This window comes from Pelecanus crispus, chromosome 3, assembly GCF_030463565.1.
Source record: "Pelecanus crispus isolate bPelCri1 chromosome 3, bPelCri1.pri, whole genome shotgun sequence".
Classification (NCBI taxonomy): Eukaryota; Metazoa; Chordata; class Aves; order Pelecaniformes; family Pelecanidae; genus Pelecanus; species Pelecanus crispus.
Window position 1 is genome coordinate 33,374,184 of NC_134645.1, and position 23,031 is coordinate 33,397,214.

General features: G+C 39.7%; 1 protein-coding gene across 6 annotated transcripts in view; it reads left to right on the forward strand.

Annotated features, from left to right (window-relative positions):
* Positions 1-4,951: 4,951 nt before the first annotated feature.
* Positions 4,952-23,031, forward strand: part of RAB3GAP2 (RAB3 GTPase activating non-catalytic protein subunit 2) — a 46,066-nt gene continuing 27,986 nt past the window's right edge. The window contains exons 1-8 of one of the 6 annotated variants that reach the window (XM_075707089.1): positions 4,952-5,060; positions 13,826-13,890; positions 16,571-16,694; positions 18,285-18,366; positions 20,562-20,609; positions 20,726-20,801; positions 20,949-21,050; positions 22,154-22,253. In XM_075707089.1, coding sequence (XP_075563204.1) covers positions 4,952-5,060; positions 13,826-13,890; positions 16,571-16,694; positions 18,285-18,366; positions 20,562-20,609; positions 20,726-20,801; positions 20,949-21,050; positions 22,154-22,253 — 706 coding nt within the window. Of the gene's footprint in view, positions 5,061-13,825; positions 13,891-16,570; positions 16,695-17,726; positions 17,773-18,284; positions 18,367-20,561; positions 20,610-20,725; positions 20,802-20,948; positions 21,094-22,153; positions 22,254-23,031 lie in introns of those variants that run through there. The other 5 variants (XM_075707090.1, XM_075707092.1, XM_075707091.1 and 2 more) reach the window with 5 other exon arrangements.

Sequence of the window (23,031 nt, forward strand, 5' to 3'; positions counted from 1 at the left end):
GGTGAGAAAAAAAGGAGCAAGACAGATTGTCTCCCTCTAGGCTTTGACGCCACACATTGTACTGCTACACACTGGCAGACATGTTGGAGGGGCAGGGTTTGCTTTCATTTCCAGAACTGTTTTTTCAAATAAAAAAATACTGGCTCAGCGCAGGACAGGAATCAAGTGCGCACAACAGATATGTTTTGGATGCATATATACAGACCTAAAATTTTCTATTATTAAGCACTAGGCATGGATTATAGTGAATCAAATCCCAGCACTTACAACTTCACATAAACCCGAAGTGTACCAAGGAGGAATGTGGGTAACACTATTACACAGAAATTAGGGGATTGAGTGTTGCGATGTCCAACCAGGAGGCCTGGCATTTCCAAGATGGATATGTAGGTACAGATCCCTTCTGTCCCAAGACTGCCTTCCAAAAATGCAGAGGAAACTTTAGGAAAACTTTGGGGGTCTTCACCATCCTCTGCAGGTATCTGTATATGGGAATATACCTTGGCTCTCTGTTAAAACAGTGTTTAAACCACATCTTTAGGTGAAAATAAAGAAACGCAGAAGATAAATCTCTGAGTGGGCAACATCCATCACAAACATTCAATGATTAAAAAAGATCCAGATTATCTTAAAAATCTTATTACTTCAAAAATAAAAATCTGGAAAATGAATTTAGGATTCAGATTATCTAGAGTTTGAGTAAAAATATTCTTTTAATTGAAGGCCAGGATAGTAAATCTCTCTCCAGAAAGATCTGTGAATAAAAACTCCAGTGTAGCCAAGTTGAGACGCTACTCTTCATGCCTTCCACATTACCCCAAGTTGCAAAGGATGAATTTGGAGCAAGGCACAGCCACAATTTTGTTAAGTCTTACAGGCTGTTGTAGACAAATTTCAGCTGGAGCTGCCTGCAGTGGCCCACCTAAGTATGCAGAGAGGAAAATGGTTGCTTGAATCCAGACTTAACCCAAATCAGAATGATCAGGAGAGATGTAATGTCTGGCCCTCCCTATCTTCACTCCTATCCTGCCTTTGCTGTTGGTCAGAACATCTAGTCTAGGGACGAAATGGAAGTAATTTCTTCAGTATGTTGTTTTCCCTCCACAAACTCAGGCTTAGCATATATTTTTCTACATGCAAGAAATGTAATTTACAGGAAAAGAGAAATATCAAACGCATCCTTCCATCCTCTGTTCTTCAAATACAACCTTTACTAAATTTCATAAACTGTCTGTAACAGCAGTAATGAATCTTCATGCTTCTAGCCCTGCCCCAGTTCTGCCTCGTGACCGTGTGGGAGCTCAGAACAAAGAATTCAATGCCTTATCCACTGGATAGACAGAAAGGTCTGTTACAGATATCCCAAGACAGATAATTTTGTGACATACAGCTCTTTGTATACCTTTATATATTTATATATTTGTTTTATACTTCTTTACATAAATCTGAATTTAGGAATTTATATAAAGATATAAGTAGGCAAATTGATGTTCAGAGGTGACAAACCACCGTAAGTTGTATGAAGCTTTGGGAATCGTGAATATTTGGCATATATGAGACAGACACCATTTACTCAGGCATCTAAGGATGCAGTTCTACACTTAGCTGTGATTAGACAGCAGTGAAAGATTTGGTATAAGCACAAATGTTCGGCTGAGATGCTCTGTATTCTCTCTGCTGTTCTCTGCATTTTATTGAACGCTGATTAATTCTTGCTCCCTCCCCATGAGTGCTAACTGCATTACTTGGAAGCCACATATGCATGTATTTGATAAGGTGATTGTTTTTATCAAGCTGGAATGACGTTATAGATGTGTCTGCTGTAACTATTACTAAATTGCTGGTTTCATTTTCACTTATTATCAAAGACCAAATGCAGGACTCTGCATATGATAGTATAATAACATTCACTTATGCTAGCTAGCATGAATGAATGACAGGTGGAGATCATCACTGACGATGAAGAAAGCAACATTTCACTGGCAGTACTCCACAGATCTGTGGATTGACCCTGAGCGAATGATTCCATTTTTCATTACCGTCATTTCCCCAAGTGAAAAATCCCTAACATCCGTAATTAGGCATTTTTGTAAACTGCATTAAGGTCTCCAAGTGACAGGACCTATGTAAATTGCGAAGTTGTTGTTACTGTAAATGTATTGTTAATTTTGGATATTAAGCATTTATCTGAATGGCTTCAAGAACTTGATTAATATTTATGACAGAGGCTTTCCAAAGCACTTTTTTTAAATAGCCTCCCATATAATTATAATGAATATTTAAAAATTAGTAAGTATTGAAGAAGGTATAACAAACACGCAAAAGGTAATCCAGTAGCCAAGTGATAATGTGAGTTCATCAGGGCTCAACCCTGTTTTGAAATATTAATTCATTTGCTGAATTATTCATTGCCTTATTTTATGCATTAATTAGTATCTTAGCAGTTTTGTAGCTTGACTTCTTTGTGTACAGCAAACTGGGCAGGAATATGACAGTCTTACACTGTTCACTAGTCTCTAAATAAGGAAATTTCATAATGGGATGAAAGAATGACAAACCAGGTTGTTAATTTAATTTCTTGTATACTCTTTATTTACTCGACATTACTAGTGACTGTGCATGTTACACATCTAAAATGTCATTAAATATTTTTTTCCCCACAGGCTTTACATGTTTAATTAGAGTGCCTTCAAAGTCATTAGCCATTCCTCAATACCAGTTGCTTTCAACCTTTCCCACACTGTGACCTTATTTTCGAAGCACCTCCTTCCCATTGGTACACAGTGTGTAATTTTATGCCCATGCAGAAAAACAGGGTTAAACAGCTCTGTATTGACTAGGCACGGGATTATTCATCTGCTTAAATTCAAGTCTAACCTGTGTACTGCCTGAGGCGGCACAGATTTGGAATGTGAAAACAAAATGTCCCTGCTGTTGCTAAGGGCAAAACTGCTATTGGGTCCTGATTACTGCAGCAAAATAGAACAGCTGAAGACATTAAAAAGTTGTCAGTATAAGTTAAAGCCAGTCTTTTTGAAAATCTGACAAGGATTTTCTAGAGTTTATAGCCTGTTACAGTCTGTGTCTTCAGGAAAGTCTGAATGGAATTCAGTTTGGAATGAAACTTCTCTTAGTAAAAATGAGTTCAGTCTTAGAAGGTGTTTAAAGACCACGCAAGAAAACCTAGACCACAAACCAAACTTTCAGAACGACTTGGACTACTTGCTCAATCATTTCTGCTTTTAACTACTAAAGACATGCACACATTGTTATCTACCAAATAAAAGTCATCTGTGTGAAAACAAGCAACAGGATTTTGTATTAAAAAAAAAAGCCTGGTAAAGTAGGATCCATCTAAAAAAAAAATTGTAAAGGCATGTGGACAGGGCAATTTCTATTTCTTTGGGGCCCAGAAAACATCCCCTGGTGGTGTTCTCGCACATGCTTTTTTTCTCCTTGCCCTAGGAGGAGATTTTTGAGGCTGTGGATCAGCAGTCAACACTATACTGATGTCACCCCATGGCAAATCTCACTCCTTATCATCACTGCTGTGAATAAGATACCTCAGCGTCCAGAGAAGGAACAGAAATTTGTTGACATTAAACCCCCAAAAAACCTTTCTGTTTGCAAGAGCAATTAAGATTGAAAGAAACCCCGTCCTCACTACCCATTAACGGTGTTACCTATTCATTAAAGTAACATAGGCATTTAGGGCTGTATTGGTTTGAGGTGGTGGTGGGTCTCTTCTCCCAAGTAACCAGTGATAGGACGAGAGGAAATGGCCTCAAGTTGCATCAGGGGAGGTTTAGATTGGATATTAGGAAAAATTTCTTTACTGAAAGAGTGGTCAGGCATTGGAACAGGCTGCCCCGAGAGGTGGTGGAGTCACCATCCCTGGAGGTGTTCAAAAAACGGGTAGACGTGGCACTTGGGGACATGGTTTAGTAGGCATGGTGGAGGTGCGTTGATGGTTGGACTGATCTTAGACATCCTTTCCAACCTTAATGATTCTGTTCTAGTTTTACTTTCATTAAAAAATAATCCAGCCACCAAGCCAGGAAACATGAAATTATTACTGTACCCTGAATTGGTTTAGTGGTGGACTTGGTAATGTTAGGTTAATGGTTGGGCTGGATGATCTTAAAGGTCTTTTCCAACCTAAACAACTCTATGATTCGATGATCATTAGGCCTGGATGATGAAATTCTATCGGCATCTCAGAGCACCTTCCTTTAGACCCAGAACGGCTGGGAAGCTGCCACGTCTTCCCTGCCAAGTACCCAGACATTGTCACCAACGCAACTCTCACATGCCAATTACTGCCACTGACCGCATAACGAGCTGGCCCTGAAAAAGCCCACATGACCTGGGGGTTGCTCTTCCTCCGGGGTTTGCCAGGCCCGGGCTCCCCGGTGCTGGCGCCTGGGCCCTGAGCAGAGCGAGCCCCGAGGGCCGCAGGCGTAGGGCAGCGCGTACCCCAGCGGCCCCGTCCAGCCGCAGGCTCCAAGGCCAGGGAATAAAGCGGACAGGCGGGCCGCCATTCCCTCAGGAACCGCGGCGGGGAAGCAGCGCCCGCCACTGCCCACCCCGCCGCCTCTCCCCTGGGGCCGCTGTTTCGCCACCGCGAGCAGCCACGTCGCTGCCCGGCCGGACAAGGAGCGCGATCCCGGCCCGGCCGCCGCTGGCTCCACCCGATCCCCGCTCCATCCCCCGGCCCGCGGCGGAACGGAGCCCCGGCCGGCGCCTCCGGGGCTGCGCCACGACCCGGCCCCACCGCCGCCCCCCAGCAACGGCCGCGGCCGACGGCGGCCGGCGTCACGTGACAGCTGCGGCGGCACACGGAAGCGGGGCACGCCGCGCGGCGCCGCGCATGCGCCCTGCGCGGCGCCGGGCCTGAGGGAAGTCTGCGACCGCTTCCGGGTTGGGCGGCGGCGGCAGCGGTATCGGTATCATGTCGTGCGCCCTGGTTCCCTTCGGCTGCTTCCAGGACCTGGAGGCGGCTCGCGACTTCCTCTGCCCGCACCGCCGCCAGGGCAGCGCCGCGGCCGGCAAGGAGAGCGGTGAGTCCGCCCCGCGGCGCGGGGGAGCTGGGGGCCCGGTTCGGCCCGGCCCGGCCCGGCGGCTTTGGTGGGGCCGTTCCCCGTTGCTCCCTCGGGGCCCCGTTTGGCGGGCGGTCTCGACCCTCCTGCGGAGAAGCCGCCCGGCGACGGGAGCCTGTCCCGACGGGGCCGTACGCCCCTGCCCGGTGGCCACAGCCGGGGCTGCCTGACGGTGAGGCCGGGGATGCCGGCTAGGCTTTGGGCTCGCTCGTCCCCACTCGTCACCGTCCCTGTCCGCTCAAGGGTGTGCCAGGGGCGTGCAGGGGCTAGGCGCGGATAGCTGAGTGCTCGGCGCCCTTACTGTGATAAAGGGCCGTAAAGGGTGGATGTCCTGCTACAGGTGCCACATCTTCACCTCCGAGTTCTGGTTTTCCTGGTGGCCGGAAGTTTCAGGTGTTCAGCTGTTCTCATATGTCGGTCTTTATCCTGTAGTATGTCGGTAAAGCTCCTCGGCCATAGACCCTGCGTGCCGCAAACTTCGAGATGGAAGTTTGTAATTTTCTTGCTAAGAGAGCATGGTTGTCTGCAGATGTTCTAGTAAAGTTAGCAAAAGTTGTGCCTGCAGGGTTGTCTAATAATGTAAAACATGCTTAAAGCGTACTAAAGATTTAGCTTGGCAGCTTAAATTAAAAGATGATAAATCTTACAGCAACTACAGTCTGAAGTTGTGGACCAGATTTCTGTTGTGTGGGGCAATGCACAGCAGAAGTTGAGCTGTCCGGCACAGAAGCTGTATTCTCAACAGAGAAGAAGGACCAATAGATCCATGCCCAGGATAGGCAGTACAGGGCAATGAGACACTGGCCTGTATGCTGTTAGTGCTGTGCTGTGTTAACTATATTTGGCTGGTGTTTTGGATTTCGGGCAGCAGCATGGAAAGAAAGAGTTCGAAGAGGTTAATGAGGATGGGTGTAAAGTTCTCTCGACTGTACACAGAGCTATGAGAGAAGGCAGCAGAGTGCTTCTTTAAAAAGCTTAAAAGGTCTGGGGGGGCATTAAAAGAGGGGGAGATCATAGGATAGTTTGACTTGGAAGGGACCTTTAAAGTCCATCAGTCTAACCCCCCCTGCTGTGGGCAGGGACATCTTACACTAGATCAGGTTGCTCAAAGCCCCGTCCAACATGACCTTGACACTTGGAATGATGGGACATCTATAACTCTTCTGGGCAACTTGTTCCAGTGTCTCACCACCTTCATTGTAAAAAATTTCTTCCTTATATACAACCTAAATCTACCCTCTTTCAGTTTAAAACTGTTGGCCCTTGTCCTGTCACTATAGGTCCTGGTAAAAAGATGACACAACAGTTGTGAAAAGGGTTTTTAAAGTACACTGTGTGTTCAGCTAGCTAACTTTACCAGTAAAACTTCTGTATGCATGTGGTTATATTTTATTACTGCTTTCTTTTTGTGTTCAAGTTTGAATTTAATTTACTTTATTGTTGAAATGCACCTGGAAGAAAGTAATTCTGGAAGAATTTTATACAGCCAGTCTTCATTGTCCAAAACTTTTGGTAGAAGGCAGTAATGTGCTGCTGCTTCTGCTTGTTGTTTGACTCCAATAATGCTCTGAAAAAATGCATTCATTCAAAATCCATATGGCTTTTCTTTTGGTATCATCCGTATGTAAAGGAGAGATTCTGGAACCATTAAGGTCCTGTTAGTGCCTCTTGAATACTGAAGATAAAAGATCATAATGTGTTTGTGTTTCTAAAAGTATGTGCTGAAACAAATTAAAATATTTCCCTTGTATTTGGTGGTACATGTGAGAGAAGTTTGTGTAAAATAACTTTTGGATGCTTTTGTTGGAGTGGATTTGTAAAATGACAACTGTAAAGAGAGAAAACATTTAGTATGTTGTAAAACCACAAAAATGATAGAAGCACAGAAGATACATGCTCTGAAATGTGCTGTTCTTCCATTTTAATGAGTTGGCTGTATTCTGGGCTATTTTTATATTTGCTCTTTCAGTCATCAAGGCAGAATGTCAGAATTGCTTATTTTTCAAAATATGGCTCATTCAGACTTTTTGAAATTTTTTGGATTTGTGCCTGTAATTTTTTGATACCACAGCTGTTTTAATGGTTCAGGATAAATGAACATGAATGTAAGCAATTAAGAGTTCCCAAAGTGGCTTTTATGTAAGATAATAAACTAGTCATTTTGAATGCACTAAGGATTTCTGCTCCATCTTTGACAGGGAGGAACACTGTTACAGCTTGCAGAGGTATCTCAAGTTAGAAATAAGTAAATTGTGGGGGTATCCTGAGTTAGAAAAAATGGATTTAGCTTTGTGGAGCAGGAGATTCTCTTCTGCGCTTGTTTCTCCAGGTCTGCTTTGCTGCTACTTTGTGGCCTAGCCAACTGCATAGTTAAGCTGCATATTACATTTTGTGGCACAAAGAGCCAGGGCAAATATTTTTAAGTAAGCAAGATATAAATAAATGGGTTTTTTAATCAGTAAAAATGTACTAAGTAGCTGGCAGAATGTCCTGTTTTAAAACAGTAATTTATTAAAGTTGTACATTTAAAAACTTGAATTTTAATCTGCTTGTATATTTTTACTCTTCAGGGAAGAAATCCTAATGAGTAGTTTGTTTTTACTGATAAGTTAAAAAAAAAAAATGTTCATTTGCTATCAAATACAGCTTTTGTACTGAACTTAATATTTATGTAATTGCTTTATGGGTGAACAAACATAGCTTAATGTTTGTTCATAAACATATGACATGAACACATGTCAGAGTTCAAGTATTTTTTATTTTAAACTGGAGAACCGGCACCTTTTATTTACTATTATTTCTTGTATGTTTGTTTTTTTAAAAGTTATGCTGCATTTGCATGGAAACTCTTTCACTAGTATTTAAACTTCATAGTTAAATGAAAAATGTTGGCTACCTTAACAAATCTTCATATTAAATATTTTTATTAGAGTACTTCAACTAACAAACTGATTACTTTTTTTTAGTTGTAACTGAATGTTTTAGGTGCTTAGTAGAATTTTCAAAAGCTCCTGTCAGATTTTGGATAACAAATTGTCCCGGTTTTGGCTGGGATAGAGTTAATTTTCTTCCTAGTAGCTGGTATGGTGCTGTGTTTTGGATTTAGTATGAGAATAATGCTGATAACACTGAAGAATTTAACATTCTTGGGAAGTTAGTGCTGCTAATGAGGCACAAATCCTCTGTGGAGCCTGAGTCTAGTAATATCTAAGTGGCTTTGAAAAAAAACTGTTTCAAATGTGCAAATACTGGGGATAGCAGTATTTGCATTACATTTAATTTGACAGCTTGCTGTGTTGAAAATGGTTTGGGATGCATGTTGGCTAGATCAGAAAACAGCTGTAACAGTTAACTGCATTATACAACTGTCTGTAATAGGGCATACACATGAATGAAAAAGTCTATCTTATTTGCAAAATGTGGTGAAGCTTCACAGGCATAACAGAATTTTAGCATTAAGAAATTAATGGATAATTAACTGAAAAGAGCAGAAAATTGAGCAATAAGGACACATAACATTTTCTACAGTCTTTATAATTTGAGGAATTTAACTACAATTTATTTGAAGTGATGTGTGTCTGTTCTTCCAGTAGACTCTGAGCTTGAACTGTGTGCTTTAAAACATTTAATAGGCTTGATGACAGCAGTTCAGTGACATAGCCAGGTAGGACTGCTGCTAGCTAAACTTTGGGGATGTTAATATGAAACAAAAAAATCAGTATTTTCCTCATGTGTGGATATTTTTAGTTCCCAAATGTGTTTCTCTCCCATTACCTAAATGAAATTAGTAAGGGGGGGGGGGGGGGAACCCCAAACTTATCCTTGGGAGTTCCCAAGCTATAATACCTGCATCTATGGTAGTGAGCTGGCCGTTTCAGAGCAGTGTGTGGCACAGCACACAACTTTGAGATGCTGCTGCTTATTTGGGGGAAGAAAAAGAATCAACCCCCTGATTTAGGGGGTTGCTCAGAGCTATGATGTGTCACTTTACTGCTTTTTACAGTAGGAACGATGGCTTAAGCCTGGTGAAGGAACTTTTCACCAAAATCCAGCCCTGTTAGGTTGACAGCATCCTGAAAAGTGCTCTTCACCTGGTTCCTCTAAACAACATCTTTGGAGTTGTGCTTGCACACCTTATCTGGATCAACTAATTTAATTCAGAAATAAAGAAGGCCAGGCTTTTTATTTCAGAGTTGCAAACAAAGTTACAAAGGAAAAAAATTACAAAATCAAATTCTAGTTTGCATTTAACAGTAGGGTTCTTCATAACTGTTTCTGTATTCCTGTTATTGAATTTGGTATATTCCCATTGAAGAGTCTTCTGACAGGCTCTTTTGTATTGCCTCGTTAATCAGATCCTCCCTCTCCAGATTGCATTATATACACTTAAGATTAATTTCTTTCAGTTTTCACGTAAAATATCGTAAAAAGACGCACTCTACCTCAATTGTGTTACATCTGTAATTGTTAATACATTCTGAGATATGGGGAAGACTAAACCAAATGCTCTCATAGAATCGTTTGGGTTGGAAAAGACCTTTAAGATCATACAGTCCAACCATTAACCTAACACTACCAAGTCCACCACTAAACCAATTAAGGGTAGAGTAATAATTAATTTCATGTTTCCTGGCTTGGTGGCTGGATTATTTTTTTAATGAAAGTAAAACTAGAACAGAATCATTAAGGTTGGAAAGGACCGCTAAGATCATCAGTCCAACCGTCAACCCAACACCACCATGCTTACTAAACCATGTCCCAAACTGCCACATCTACGTATTTTTTGAACAAACAAACTTTGGTTTTGGAGTTAGGTTACAACTGTAAGCCATGGAAATTTGCACAATTACTTTAAATAATCAATGTAGTACCTGGATTATTTTTAATTTAGTAATCTCTTATCCTGTTGAAAGTAGTGATGACCATCTAAAGGAAGAGAAGTTGCTCAAGTGGTTCTTTTCCAGATTAGCGAGCTAACTTAGTTTGGGTGTAATCTTTTTTCCCACTTATGGATGTCTGAAGTGGGAAGAGAAAACAGATGTAATACTAGTCTCAAAAGGGGCTTCCTAGTAATGCTGGCAAAACAACTTAATGTATTTGTCAGTCTCTGTGTTGGAGGAGCTTTGGAAATAAATGGCGTATCGTTACTGAATAGCAAGAAGATTCTAAACTATTCCTAAAACTCCTTGGCCTGAAGACAAAAGAAACTCCTTCTATTTCTTGGCTAATTATGCAATCCAGTGGTATCAGAATTGCAGTAAATATACATAGAAAAAAATCTGAAACTCTTGCGCTTAATAGGCAATTGTTTCTTGCACTATTACTTAATTTTAGAAATTCTTAAAGCATGGATGGGAAACAAGCTGGAAGATCATAAAGCTGACAAACTACACGCATGCAGTTGAATGTTGTGGTTTAACCCTGGTAGGCAGCTAATACCACACAGATGCTTGCTTACTTCCCCTGGTGGTGGGATGGAGAAGAGAATTGGAAAGGTAAAAGTGAGAAAACATGTGGGTTGAGATAAAGACAGTTTATGAGGGAAAGCAAAAACTCTGCATGCAATCAAAGCAAAATAATGAATTCGTTCACTGCTTCTCATCAGCAGGTAGGTGCTCAGCCATCTGAAGGAAAGCAGGCCTCCATCAAGTGTAACAGCTGCTTGGGAAAACAAATGCCATAACTCTGAATGTCACCCCTCTCCCTTCTTCCTTCTCTCCCCCACCTTTTATTGCTGGGCATGGCATCGTATGGGATAGCCCTTTCATAAGTTGGGGTCAGCTGTCCTTTGTCCACTCCCAACTTCTTGCACATCACCAGCCCACTTGCTGGAGAGCAGTGTGAGAAACAGATGCTGTTGTGTAAGTGCTTTTCAGCGGTAGCTAAAACATTGGTGTGTTTGTGTCATGACAAATCCAAAACACAGCACCATACCAGCTACTATGAAGAAAATTAACTCTATCCCAGCCAAAACCGGTACATTAAGATATGAAACAAATTGATGCATGACTTGGTTTTATTTATCATTTTTCTATGTACAAAGAGTGTACATAATAGTTTTTTGGCTGATGCAGCTTGATATGTTATGGCCAATAATCTAAAACCTGTTGGGGACAGATTATTGGCTTGTGTATGAGTTGAAATTTTTCTTATTTATTTAAAAAAAAAAATCTATGAACATAAACGTGCTTGTTTTAAAGCTCTATATCAATGTAGGTAGGGGTAGTTTGACCATTGTGGCTTTGGGGGTCCAGTTTTCAACACATGCTCTCCCACTTGGGCAAACACAGAGTCTTCTGGGCAAGCCCATGCCAACCATGTCCTTTGGTACCTCTTGCATAGAGCTGGAACACAAAGGTGAGGACAGGAGGGAAAGGCTTCTGCTGCCTGCCTGAGGTGGTCATGATGCTCTGGAAGGGAGGACACTGGCAGTTTTCTGCACTCGGAGAGATATTCTGCAATTTGGGGAGGATATGGGTATGTTTCTTCCTGGACTGTGTGGCACACTGACAGATTTCTTTCCTCCGTGAATTTTACAGGAAGGAGATTTCATTGCCTTTTGAGGTAATAAAATGCAAACAGAAGTAGAATTTTGTTAGCTATCTTAAACTAGATGTTGAAGTTAGTTACTGTTTTCTTCTTGCAGTTTATATGCAAAAGTATTTGCCATAATTCTGCTTTATATGTTTGTACACTGGAAAATTCTCAAACTCAAATACAAGTTGAGACCGTGACCCTTGGAAACTTGTTGCTTATATAGTTATGCCTGAAATGACAGTGTAGTCAGATCTGTATTGATGATGATGCAGTAAAACTGGCTGACTTGCCCATTTTGTAGGTGGTACAAACCTTTCAATTTTAACAAAGGTTATTCATGGAGTGGGTGTTTTGTTTTCTAGTGTCTTGTGAAATATCTTCTCAGCAACATTGGTTGAAAGTTTCTTAAGCTAAAATATTTTTTAAAGATTTTTGTCTTCATTAGCCATACAAAAGTTAAAAAATCTGCCTGAAAAGACAGAATACAGATTCCTGTTTTCTTGTTCGGGATTCTGCCTTGCTTTGTTTGGTGGCAAAGGAACCAGAATTTTTAGACCAAATAAAATTGGAGTGTTTGTGATACAAACCTTCTTATCCATACTGTTTGACCATCCAAAATGGCAAAATCTTGCTTGTTTAAAACTAAATTTAAACTAATTTGAGACATGGCATTTAAATGTCATCTTAATGTAAATGCAGCCATGACATCAGTTAATGAAAAACTTGAAAGAAATCCTTGGAAAAGTCTTGAAGTCTTACTGATGTTACTGCTTCAGATTTCTTGTTAGTGTTTCTGGGTGGAAGTCAGTGCTTGGCTTTTCTACTGAACTACAGGGGTGCTTACTGACTTATTGAGGGTCCCAATGATGGTGGTGTTTGAGAATTGTACCTCTTTTACTACTAAATGCCTGTGCATAATTAACTTTTGCATAGGCTTTTACATTCACATCAAATTCTGTATTTTTAGATTAAAGAATTTCAGATATTTGTTATATGACTAGTATATTAACTCTTATAAGACAACTGAGAAGTAGGCCTGACTGTGAATCTCCATTTTCTCAGGTGTTTGAGGTATTTTGTAAGCTTGTGGTTTCTCTGAGGTTTCTGAATGTCATAATTGAAACTGATCAGTGTCTCATTACTTTTCCTCTGGGTTGTTTTGCAAAGAGGTGAATAGATTGTTTTCCCCTCCGAGGCCACAGCTTCAGCTTTTGCTTTGGCTGCTTTGGGAGTGGTGGTGGTGGGATCTGCACTATCCTGGGCTCAGGTGTTTTGTCGTCACACATGGATTTCCATGTCCTGTTAAAATGTTGCTACTGGCTCATTCTGCAATTGCCTTAAACCAATCCAAAATCCATCCTTATGGAAAGGAAGGTAGTTTACTTATGTATAGAAATACTGTTTCTCATAAAATTGTGCATAGGTGGTTTTTGTGGTATGTTACAGGTCTTCTTATGCCAGTTAGTAAGATATCTGGGGATGGGTAGCTAAAGTCCTGAAGGGTTGGAGAGAGCCTGCTACCCCTTACTTTCTCTCTGTAGCTGCCTGATTTGTACAAGATGGGGCTTTTGTTGTCTTCAGAATAGTAACAATTAGATAAACCAAGCTAAAGCTTAAATTTTGCAGTGAGGACTTAGGTCTCTGTACCCGCTGCAGAGAGTTTTTGTCAAGTGGATGCGCAGGGTTTCCCTCCCTTATGCCCTCACTCTGGTTCAGCTTGCTGTATAAAACTAGAAATATGTCTTGGCTCTCTTGAAATGGCTGTGGAGAAACTGAGAAAAGACAAATTTGACTGTATAATTTGTTCTAGTAAAGTGCAGAGAGGCCCTGTTGAAGGATCAGTGATGTGTTTGTTGTACCAGGTGCTGTAAGATGTTACTTGCCCTGAGTTCTAGATGCAGTTTGTCAGAATTAATTTGACACAGGTGTTGTTACACCTGTTTCCAATTTGTACTTAGGTTACATCTTCTGTTATTACTTTTTGGTAGTGTCAAAAATGGAAGCAAATACAGGGAAATCAGACCGCCATTTCTACCACTTCATGCTTCTTTCTGTAGAACTCATTTAGTATCTGCCATAAACAAAGTTATAGTGCATTGGTGAGGAAAGGAAGACAACCACTAGCAATCCTTTTTGATTGTTTTTCATTGCCTATGCTGCATTCATGTGACATCTTTTTTTGCTTAAAGCAGGCAAATCAAGCTGGGAAGATGGTGGCTGGGGAGCCTGGGATGAAGCAGAATTACAAGAACCTGTGAGTTCATATATATGGAGTTTTTATTGCTAACTTGCCTATTCTAAAAGACTTTTCCACTTGTTTGTGTGTGGTGGGGTTTTTTCTCCTATATAGTTATTACCTGGGCAAGAAGGATCTTGACCAGTGTCTTAAATGTGACTGCTTTTTGTCCCTTGCTCCTGTAATTGTTTCTAAATATAGCTTGGATGCTACCTGTTGTGATAATTACTTATACTGTATTCTGTGGGGTTTTTCTCACTAGAGTATACACACATCTTTCTGGGCTGCTGCAGCTGGGGTTATCTTTTTTGTCTTATAGCTAGCCAGAGACAGTGGGGCTTGGCAGTGAAGTTACAATAATCAACCATGAACTAATATAAATCAGACTCCTAAATCATGAACCACTGACACGAGCATCTTTCTAATGATCACGTAGTACTCCTTTTATGTTGTGAAGTGCAGATGGTGTTACAGGAGGGATCAAATTACATATGTAGGATGGGGCAGCACAGCTGCTCTTTGAAGGGGGCAAAAACATCCCTGTCCAACTGGTTCAACTAAGAATAGCATGGCTAGTCTGTAATTGTTGGTGAGGCTGAGACTTCTAGCTGCCAGCTGACTTGCATAAAATGTTAGGGAAGCTGTCTATGTAGAAATCCTCTGCACGTGAATGAATCATCTGAACAGAACTGCTGGATTAATTCCCTGTTAGAGCTAAGGGGGTAGACTGAGGAATCCAGACCTTACCTTGCTAACAAAACTCTTATCTGCTGTCTTTATCTCGGCATGCAGGAAGTACGCTCAAGGAGTTGGGCAGTACCCTTGTAACTACTTACTTGAGCAGGGAAACAGATTTTTTTCAGCTGAGGTGAGAAACAAATTGAAACAAGCATGGTGTCTCCCAGGGATGAATCACTAATGCTGATGTCAGGGAATAACAAGAGTATAAAAACTTTTAAATAGGATGGGTGTTCAGCTCCCCTATCGTGCTGTGAAATGAGTGTGTTTCTCAGGCCATGTCTTTGTATATGTTCTGTAAAGTTTATAACTTCCTTAATGAGGAGAACAAATGCTTTGTTTACTACTTATGTTGTAATTTGATAGAACAGCAGGTGCTGCTAAATGGAAATTGTTGTCGTCTTAGTCTTTAAAATGTCAAACTCTTCTGCCATGTAGTTCACATCCTTCTTGCTGAAGACCTCCTTCTCCTCTGCTTACTTGTGTTCCTCCAAAGTTGCTAGTGCCTTTCATTTCTGTTTCTTTTTCCTTAGTTTGAAAATCATTACATTAAAAATTACTAAAATAATTTTCTCTGGGTTTTGGCTATGTGTTTTTACACATGATTTGTTTATCTCTGTCATGAGGAGTTAAAGTTGTCATGAGTATCCCAGTCAACTTCATCACCTCTTTATAAAAGTTTTGAAAAATGTCAGTAGTTAGGGAAAATGTGTTGCTACAGAACTTGGTATCCATCGACAGACAAAAATGACATGAAAATAGGATGTAGTCTTGCACAAAGCAAGTGATAGTGTGGACAAAGGTGGCAGAATATTTGCACTGTGCTAATGTAGATTTTATGATGGACATACAGGGTATTCTTGTGTGCACAAAGTCACTTTTTATGGTACAACCTTGTGAAAGGAAATAACTATAACTAATGCCTGATTATGAGTATGATGTGTAAATTCTTCCTACAGTTTTTTTTTTTTCCTGCATGGAGTAATGTATATATTTTCAAGTGCATGCAACTTTATTACAACAGAATAAATTGCACAGATCAGAAAATTATCACATTGAAGTTGCTGGGCTTCTTGTTGGTGTATAGCAGCTTTGAGATAGTAGAGGATGGAGTAGTATTTTGGAGGGCTAGGAGGAGGTAGGATTGGATATGTGGCTATGGAAGTGGAGACTGTGGACAGGGGAAAGTGATTTTATTGCTTTGATCAAGGTAAGAGGATAGAGCTAAGAAAGCAGGAGTAGCGTCTCGGAGAGAGATCTTGTAGCATTCTGCTCAAAATCTATTACGTGCTTTCTGCCTTTGAACTGTGATTAGCAGGAGCTGCCTGTGTGTGTTCGTCAGTCAAATATTTGGCTTGTTCCTCAGAGGAAAAAAATATGCAGTCATTTTGCTTTTATCTGTAATGATGGTATCTAACTTACTCATCTTTACACCCTTAAAATTTGGCACTTCTTAGTTTGAATTTGTTTCTTTGTAAAGTTTCTTGTTGTGTGATGGTACCCTGTTGCGTGCTACCATGAGGCTTTAATGTGAATGCCAGCTTAGTTACTTTCTTCATATGTGCATATATGTACTCAATGCTGGTCAGTGTATAAGCTTGGATAAATTGTTTATTTTGAGTATGGATTATAATGAGAATAACTAAAGAGTTTCTTTCATGTGTCTAATCAATAATAATAAAACTTTAAGACTCATTCTTTTAGTGTCTCTTAGGTGAAAGGAGATTTTGAGGAGTAGAATTAGTGATGAGTTTGCTTTCTGTTTTGTAAACACGCAGATAGAGTTAGTGCAAGGTTGATGCATTTCTCATGACTTTTTATGCAAGTTGGAGCTCTGGTGACTTGATAGGTAATAGTCCATTTGGCACTGGTATTGAGGGCAAGCCAAAATGTCACAAATCTCGCAAGTGCTGCTGTGTTTAAAAATTGTTGCATGCATTGATTAGAGCTTTACCTGTAGGAAGAAGAGGAATCTCCTTCCAAGAACCAGAGAAATTACTGGCTTCAGGACTGTGTGGTGTCCTTGTCACCAACAAATGACCTGATGGTGATAGCTAATGAACAGAAAGCAGTCTTTTTAGTGTGTAAGTATACGTTCTACTAAGTATGTGTACTAGTACATTTAATAGTAATCAGATTGTGTTGTGTTCAGAAAGATTGTTTGTCATCATTGTCCCCCACCCTTAGCCACCTGCTTACCCCCAGGTTGTACCTTCAAGAATTTTGGAGTGTTTTGTAGTACACATCGTGCGTTTTCTAGGTATTGCTTGGCAAGTAAGTTGTTTTGTCTTCTCAGCTATATTTTGATCTGAGAAAACTATCTTATAATGAGTAACTAAATTTAATATATACTATAACTACCCAGTTGTTTGAGATGCCCAGAGATATTGACATTAATTGTGCTCAATAAGAGAAACAAAACTTTTGTATTAATTTTAGCCATTAAATATTTGACCTTATTTTTTCTTTTCCCTTGAAAAAAATGAGCTAACTGAGCCAGTGTCACTTGGAGGAGGGAGTGTTGAGGTGGATTGTTTTTTAAGATTTCCACCTTTGATAGAAAATTCTTCTTCATCTTGAAAAATGGCTGGCTTTGTATTTTACACTAAAGCAGGGCTCTCAGAACTCTCTTAAAGATACCCTTAGTAATATATGAACACTGATCAGCCAGCTGCTGTTTACATATGTGCTGTTGCCTAGGGTGCTGGTGCTATTAACAGCTGCAGTTGGTGGCACGTGAGCATGATGAAGGGAAACCTCCTGACATGGGGAATGTTATACCATTTTAAAACAAAAACAGTCTGTTGAAGCTCAGAGTTGCATAATTAGGCAGATTGCATTGAGTTGTCATGCTGCATGTGTCATTCCCTACAAAGTTGTGTGTTCCAAAACCAGTGTAGATTAGTCACTAATTTTTCACTGAAAATGAAAAGATCGCAGCGTTTCTCGGAAGGTTCCTATTGGATAAAGAATAAGGAGATCATTTAGCTCCCCTGCTGGAGAACTGCTTCTGCTGAACTGCACAGTGGCAACTTACCACACAATGGCAGAAGTGTCCCCGTGTCTCAGGTTTTATGTGTCCGACAAATGGCGCACAACACTAATTTTTTTTTCAGTTGTCCATTGGCACCTGGGAGATGATTCAACAATCAAATGTCATCTGTAATAGTACCCCATGATAACAGTGTAGTGTTTTCTAACCTTGGTTATGATGGGATGATTAAAAATTGTCAGATTTAGTGTAGGATTCCCATGTCTGTCTTGGGGGCAAAAATTAAAATTCTCTATTTGTTTAAGCTCATCTTCAGTAATCATCCCAGAAGTTTGCCCTTGCTTAGTACCTTTCTCCTGAGGATCTCTGTTACATTAATTGGACCTTTTGAAATTTGATGAAGTAGATACTACTGCATAAATCTTTTTCAACAAAACTAGGCATTTTGGAATGTCAGGAGTATGTTGTTCTATGTAAACTTCTATGAAAATGTGGGAGTTCTTTAAGAGAAGTCACTAAAAAATGTAGTGTTATTTTTATGGTCTTCAAGGTTTGTAATTGGTGCTTAAGATTAAGTGCGGTAGGATGTATCGTACAGAAGAGAAGGATTAGGAATAGAACTACATCTGTGATATGCAAGACATTACAGTTTTATAGATGGTGTCTTTGTTCTTAATGGCAGCTAAATGGAAGCACAGTGACAAGGGAAAAGAGGAAATGCAATATGCTCTTGGTTGGAGTGGCTCTCTGAATGTTGAAGAAGGGTAGGTGTTGAAATGCAACTGTGATGAAAATGTCATTTTCATGTTTAATAACTAGTAGCATATGCTTTTTACTTGTACATTTCTTTCTTTCATCCAAGTACATTCATGGTCTTATGCCTTTTAATGTTGAAAACAAATGGAGTAACCTGGGTGCTCAGAAACATTGTCTGCAAAGGTCACTTCATGCATAGTGTGATATCTCAGGAGAAGTTCATACAAATTAAGAGATACTGTGTGTGCAAATCAGTGTATTTACATATAATGTAGACATTTTAATAGATTTGGGTTATCGTGCTTTCTATAAGTCCCTGTTCTAGAAGGAAAAAAAATATGTACGTACCCTTTTTGAAAAATTACTTTTATAGTAGAGATGAAGTTTTGTTAGGGGATGTTGCAAGTGGAAACGTATGAAGTTGTTTTAGAAATACTTCTTTTAATTTTCAAAACATCAAGCAAATATAGTTACCTCTCTGATCAAGAAGTCACTCCAATTTATAAGCAGTGAGCAACATTCATGTGATAGAAAAAATGTTCATCTTTTGAGATGCAGTGAACTTCATCTATGCTTTTCATTTTTTACCTCCATTGTAAATACCCTCTTACATGTTTCAGTCACTCTTAGAACTGGTTTTGGGCTGCAAGTCATTTAGTGGACTTGGAAAATTTGCTTTGCTCGTATGTTTGGTATTTATACAATATTAATGTTCGATCTGTCTTCTAATAACCAGACAGATGCTTTCTTGAAACTCCCATATGGAAGAGGATTTTGTATTTCATTGTTAGGTTTGCAGCCTTGAGTTACTGTCTGCCTTTGAACATGCTCCCTATTGGCCTCAACCTTCTGTTATGCTGCAGGAGGTGTTGACTTAATCAGCCTCTCTCCAATCTGTAAAAATTATAATCCTTTTTTAAAAACCTGCTGCTGCCACACATTTGAAGTGTTTTATGTGCATCTCTCTAAGCTTTTTTTTTCCCCTCCTTACTACCACTGAAATTACCCTGTCATCTCTTATTAAAAAAAAAAAAAAAAAGAAAAGAAATTCTGTTCGGGGGTTTGTTTCTTACTACTGTCACAGCCCCAAGATACACTATCATCCAGAACAAGGAGCTTTCTTTAGATAGACGCAGTTAGATTCACTACATCTTGATTTAAGGCTTGCAAGTGTTTCCTGTAGGTAAGGGTTCTATTTCTGTGGAAGTGTAAAGATGGCAATTACTGTCAGATTGTGGAAAGACTTGACTTCTTTGTTTGCCCAAAGTTGCCTTCAATTGATAATGTTCTGTGGTGGCTAAGCTTTGCTATTGGAAGATGAGATTTCACTGAGATATTTAACATTGCTTTGAAGTTGTATTTAATTGAAATTTGTGTCAGACTTGCATTTAGAAAGCGCTTTTTCTGCAGTTGTCTAGCCTGATTATTTAGTCACTCCTTGGGGAATGGAGGTGACCTGAAATGCAAATAATCAACAGTACTGCAGGCATGTATGCTTTAAGTGCTGTTTGGGATGTCATCTTGAATTTATATACTCTTTCATAAAACCTTTGTATTGCTTCTGTTTCCCCAGACAGTGTAAAACTTTCTAACATGGTAACAGTTAAATAAATTCTGATCTGAGATATTGAGACCTGCTCATCTGCTTGCCTTCCACATGCTTTGCCTGCCATGCATTGAGCATGCTCGGTTATTGCATTAACTAGGAAGACCATGTTAGCTCTTCAAATGCTCTCAAACTATAAAACGCTGAAATGCAATGGATATAAAATCTACATAATTATGTAATGTATTTCAAAAATGTATTTTGATAAGTATAGTTCAGTTGTTTTTTTAAAAAAGTGGTTGTTCTTGGTGTATAATTATAGATCAGAAAAAAATTATCTTTAGATACATGAGATTTAACTTGAATCTTTATTGAAGAGTAGTGGCAGAATAATCAGTTTGTGAATGATGAAAGGCAACATTAACAAGGTGTAATAAGCACTGATGCAATCTGTTTGGGCACTCCTGCACTTAAAATTGAAAATGTCTTTAAAATGAAAGGGTGTTTTTTTTTCTTTTTTAGTATGAAATTGATAAATTGTGTGCTGCATTAATGTTAAAATATTTAAAATGCTAACTTAGCAAGATTTCTTGTGTAGAGCAAAATTTCACAACTGGAGAAAAAACATGCTTATTGGTTTTATCTTTCTGTTTCTAGTGAATGTGTGAGTAGTGTATTGTGTATCCCATTGGCAAGCCAGAAGAGGTAAGGATTGATATTCTCATGTATGTGTATTATCAGTCTCCTTACATTACACTTTTGTATGTCTACAGCTTAGAGGAGGATTTGTTTTTAACTTCTAGTATATCTTTGTGAAACAGGAGTTCCACAGGCCGTCCTGACTGGACCTGCATTGTTGTTGGCTTCACTTCTGGCTATGTTCGTTTTTACACCGAGGTATGTTTCTCAGCATGGCAGGCCCACAAGCAAGCTATTGTAATAAACATCTATTTCTACAAAACTTCTCTTTCTGCAGATAATGCTTTTTGCCTTCCCTAAGAAAAGGGACAGAAATGTTCATGCTTATTATTCTTTCTCTTCTAGAGTGGAGTACTGCTTCTTGCACAGCTTTTAAATGAAGATCCTGTCCTACAGCTTAAGTGCAGAACCTATGAAATTCCCAGGCATCCTGGTGTCACAGAACAGGTTTTGTCATATTATTTCAAAAGCGAAGTGGCAGTGTTACGGGGTATGGAAGGGAGTCTTCTCTGTGAATCCTCTATGTCCTTTACCAGTTCTTGATGGCTGGACAATTCCTTAGCACAAGAGACTCTGGATCTCTTGTTCTAGAAGTATTCATGCCTGTGTAGTTTGAGGATTCACAATGTCTTTTTATTTTTTATAGTATTTAGTTAGCTCTATAGATTTGTTCTATTTTTCTTTGTGATAACCTTGCAAATGAAGGCTTCATTCACTTCCTGTTTATCCATTAATGTGCACAAAATACAATAATGTATGGATGAAAGGAGAAAATGCAATGTGACAGGTGCCAAGAGCTGTATGTACTCATTCATAAGAACTTAACTATTTCACAGAGAAGATAGCTGAAAATTAAAACAATCTTTATAGGAGATAGTGCTAGGAACCTGCATGTCATTATGAGTATTTCCTGCAGAGAGAAGGCTCTTGTAGAGCGCAAGCTATTTTGTAGAAAAGCCAGCTTGCTTTGCTCTTGGCTGAGTTGGCATGCTTTGTGCAGAAAACTGATGAAGTTACAGAAATTTCCAAGTTTGCCTTATACAAATGCTGATGTGATTTAGCGTGACATTTTGGGATCAGTTTTGAAATACAGAAGCATTAAGGAATTTGAGTCTTGAATTTATATCAGCAAATTAGCATTTATGTGCCCAAGTGGTAATTCAGGCGCTAATCCAGTTTCAGAATTTGGCTCATAAAACCTTGATACTTGCATTCTAGATCAACCTGTTTTTCTGTGGCCTTCACAAGCTGCTGTAACTTTTTGTGTTTTCTCCCAAAGCCATAAAATATATTAAGCAAACATAAAAGTAATTGAAAGAAGATAAAAATATAAAATTATGTGCCTAAATAACTTATATATATTGGACACTTTAATACTGAATTTCTGTAGTTTTGCCTTACTCTGTTGCCTGGGGCTTGTTAGATACTAACAATCTGGATGTAATCCTCATCTTCGTGTAGTTAATAGTATAAAAAGCTAGAAAACAAGCTGTTACAACAGTAACAGTGTTATTTTTATTTTGTCTCCCTTCTCTTGTTTTCTTCCACAGAATGAAGAACTAAGTATCTTGTACCCAGCAGCAATTGTGACAATTGATGGTTTCAGCCTCTTTCAGTCCCTTCGTGCATGTCGCAATCAGGTAGCAAGAGGTATGTTTGAGAGGAAATGTTTATTTCTGACTCTGTTGGTAGTACTTTCCATTATATGAAATTTACTTAGGTTTGTTAAGTATCTAATCAAGGTGGAATTTGGATCTTCCTTGCTTGTCCATCAATATGTAGGCATCTACAGAAAATGTTCTTGGAGCACAAGTTGTCCGAGTAGTATTGGCTGTCTTGTACATTCTCACCGCAATACCATATACTAGTTTTGGCTCAGAGGTAATTTTCTTCATAGTAGCTGGTGTGGTGATGTGTTTTGGATTTGTGATGAAAACAGTGTTGATAACATATCAATGTGTTAGCTATTGCTGAACAGTGCTTACACAGTGTTCAGGGCCTTTTTTGTTTCTCACATTGCCCTGCCAGCGAGCAGGCTGGGGGTGCAGAAGAAATTGGGAGGGGACACAGCCAGGACAGCTGACCCCAGCTGACCAAAGGGCTGTCCCATACCATGTGATGTGCCCAGCAATAAAGCTGGGGGGAAGAAGGCAGAAGGGGGAAATGTTTAGAGTTATGGTGTTTGACTTCCCAAGTAACTGTTACATACGATGAAGCCCTGCTTTCCTGGAAACAGCTAAGCACCTGCCTGCTGTTGAGAAGTAGTGAATGAATTAATGATTTTGCTCTTGATTGCATGCGGAGCTTTTCCTTTACCTGTTCAACTGTCTTTATCTCAGCCCTCAATTTTGCTCACTTTTACTCTTCTTAGTCTTTTCCCCATCTCCCTAGGAGGGAGTGAGCAAGCTGCTTAGGTGCCCACTGGGGT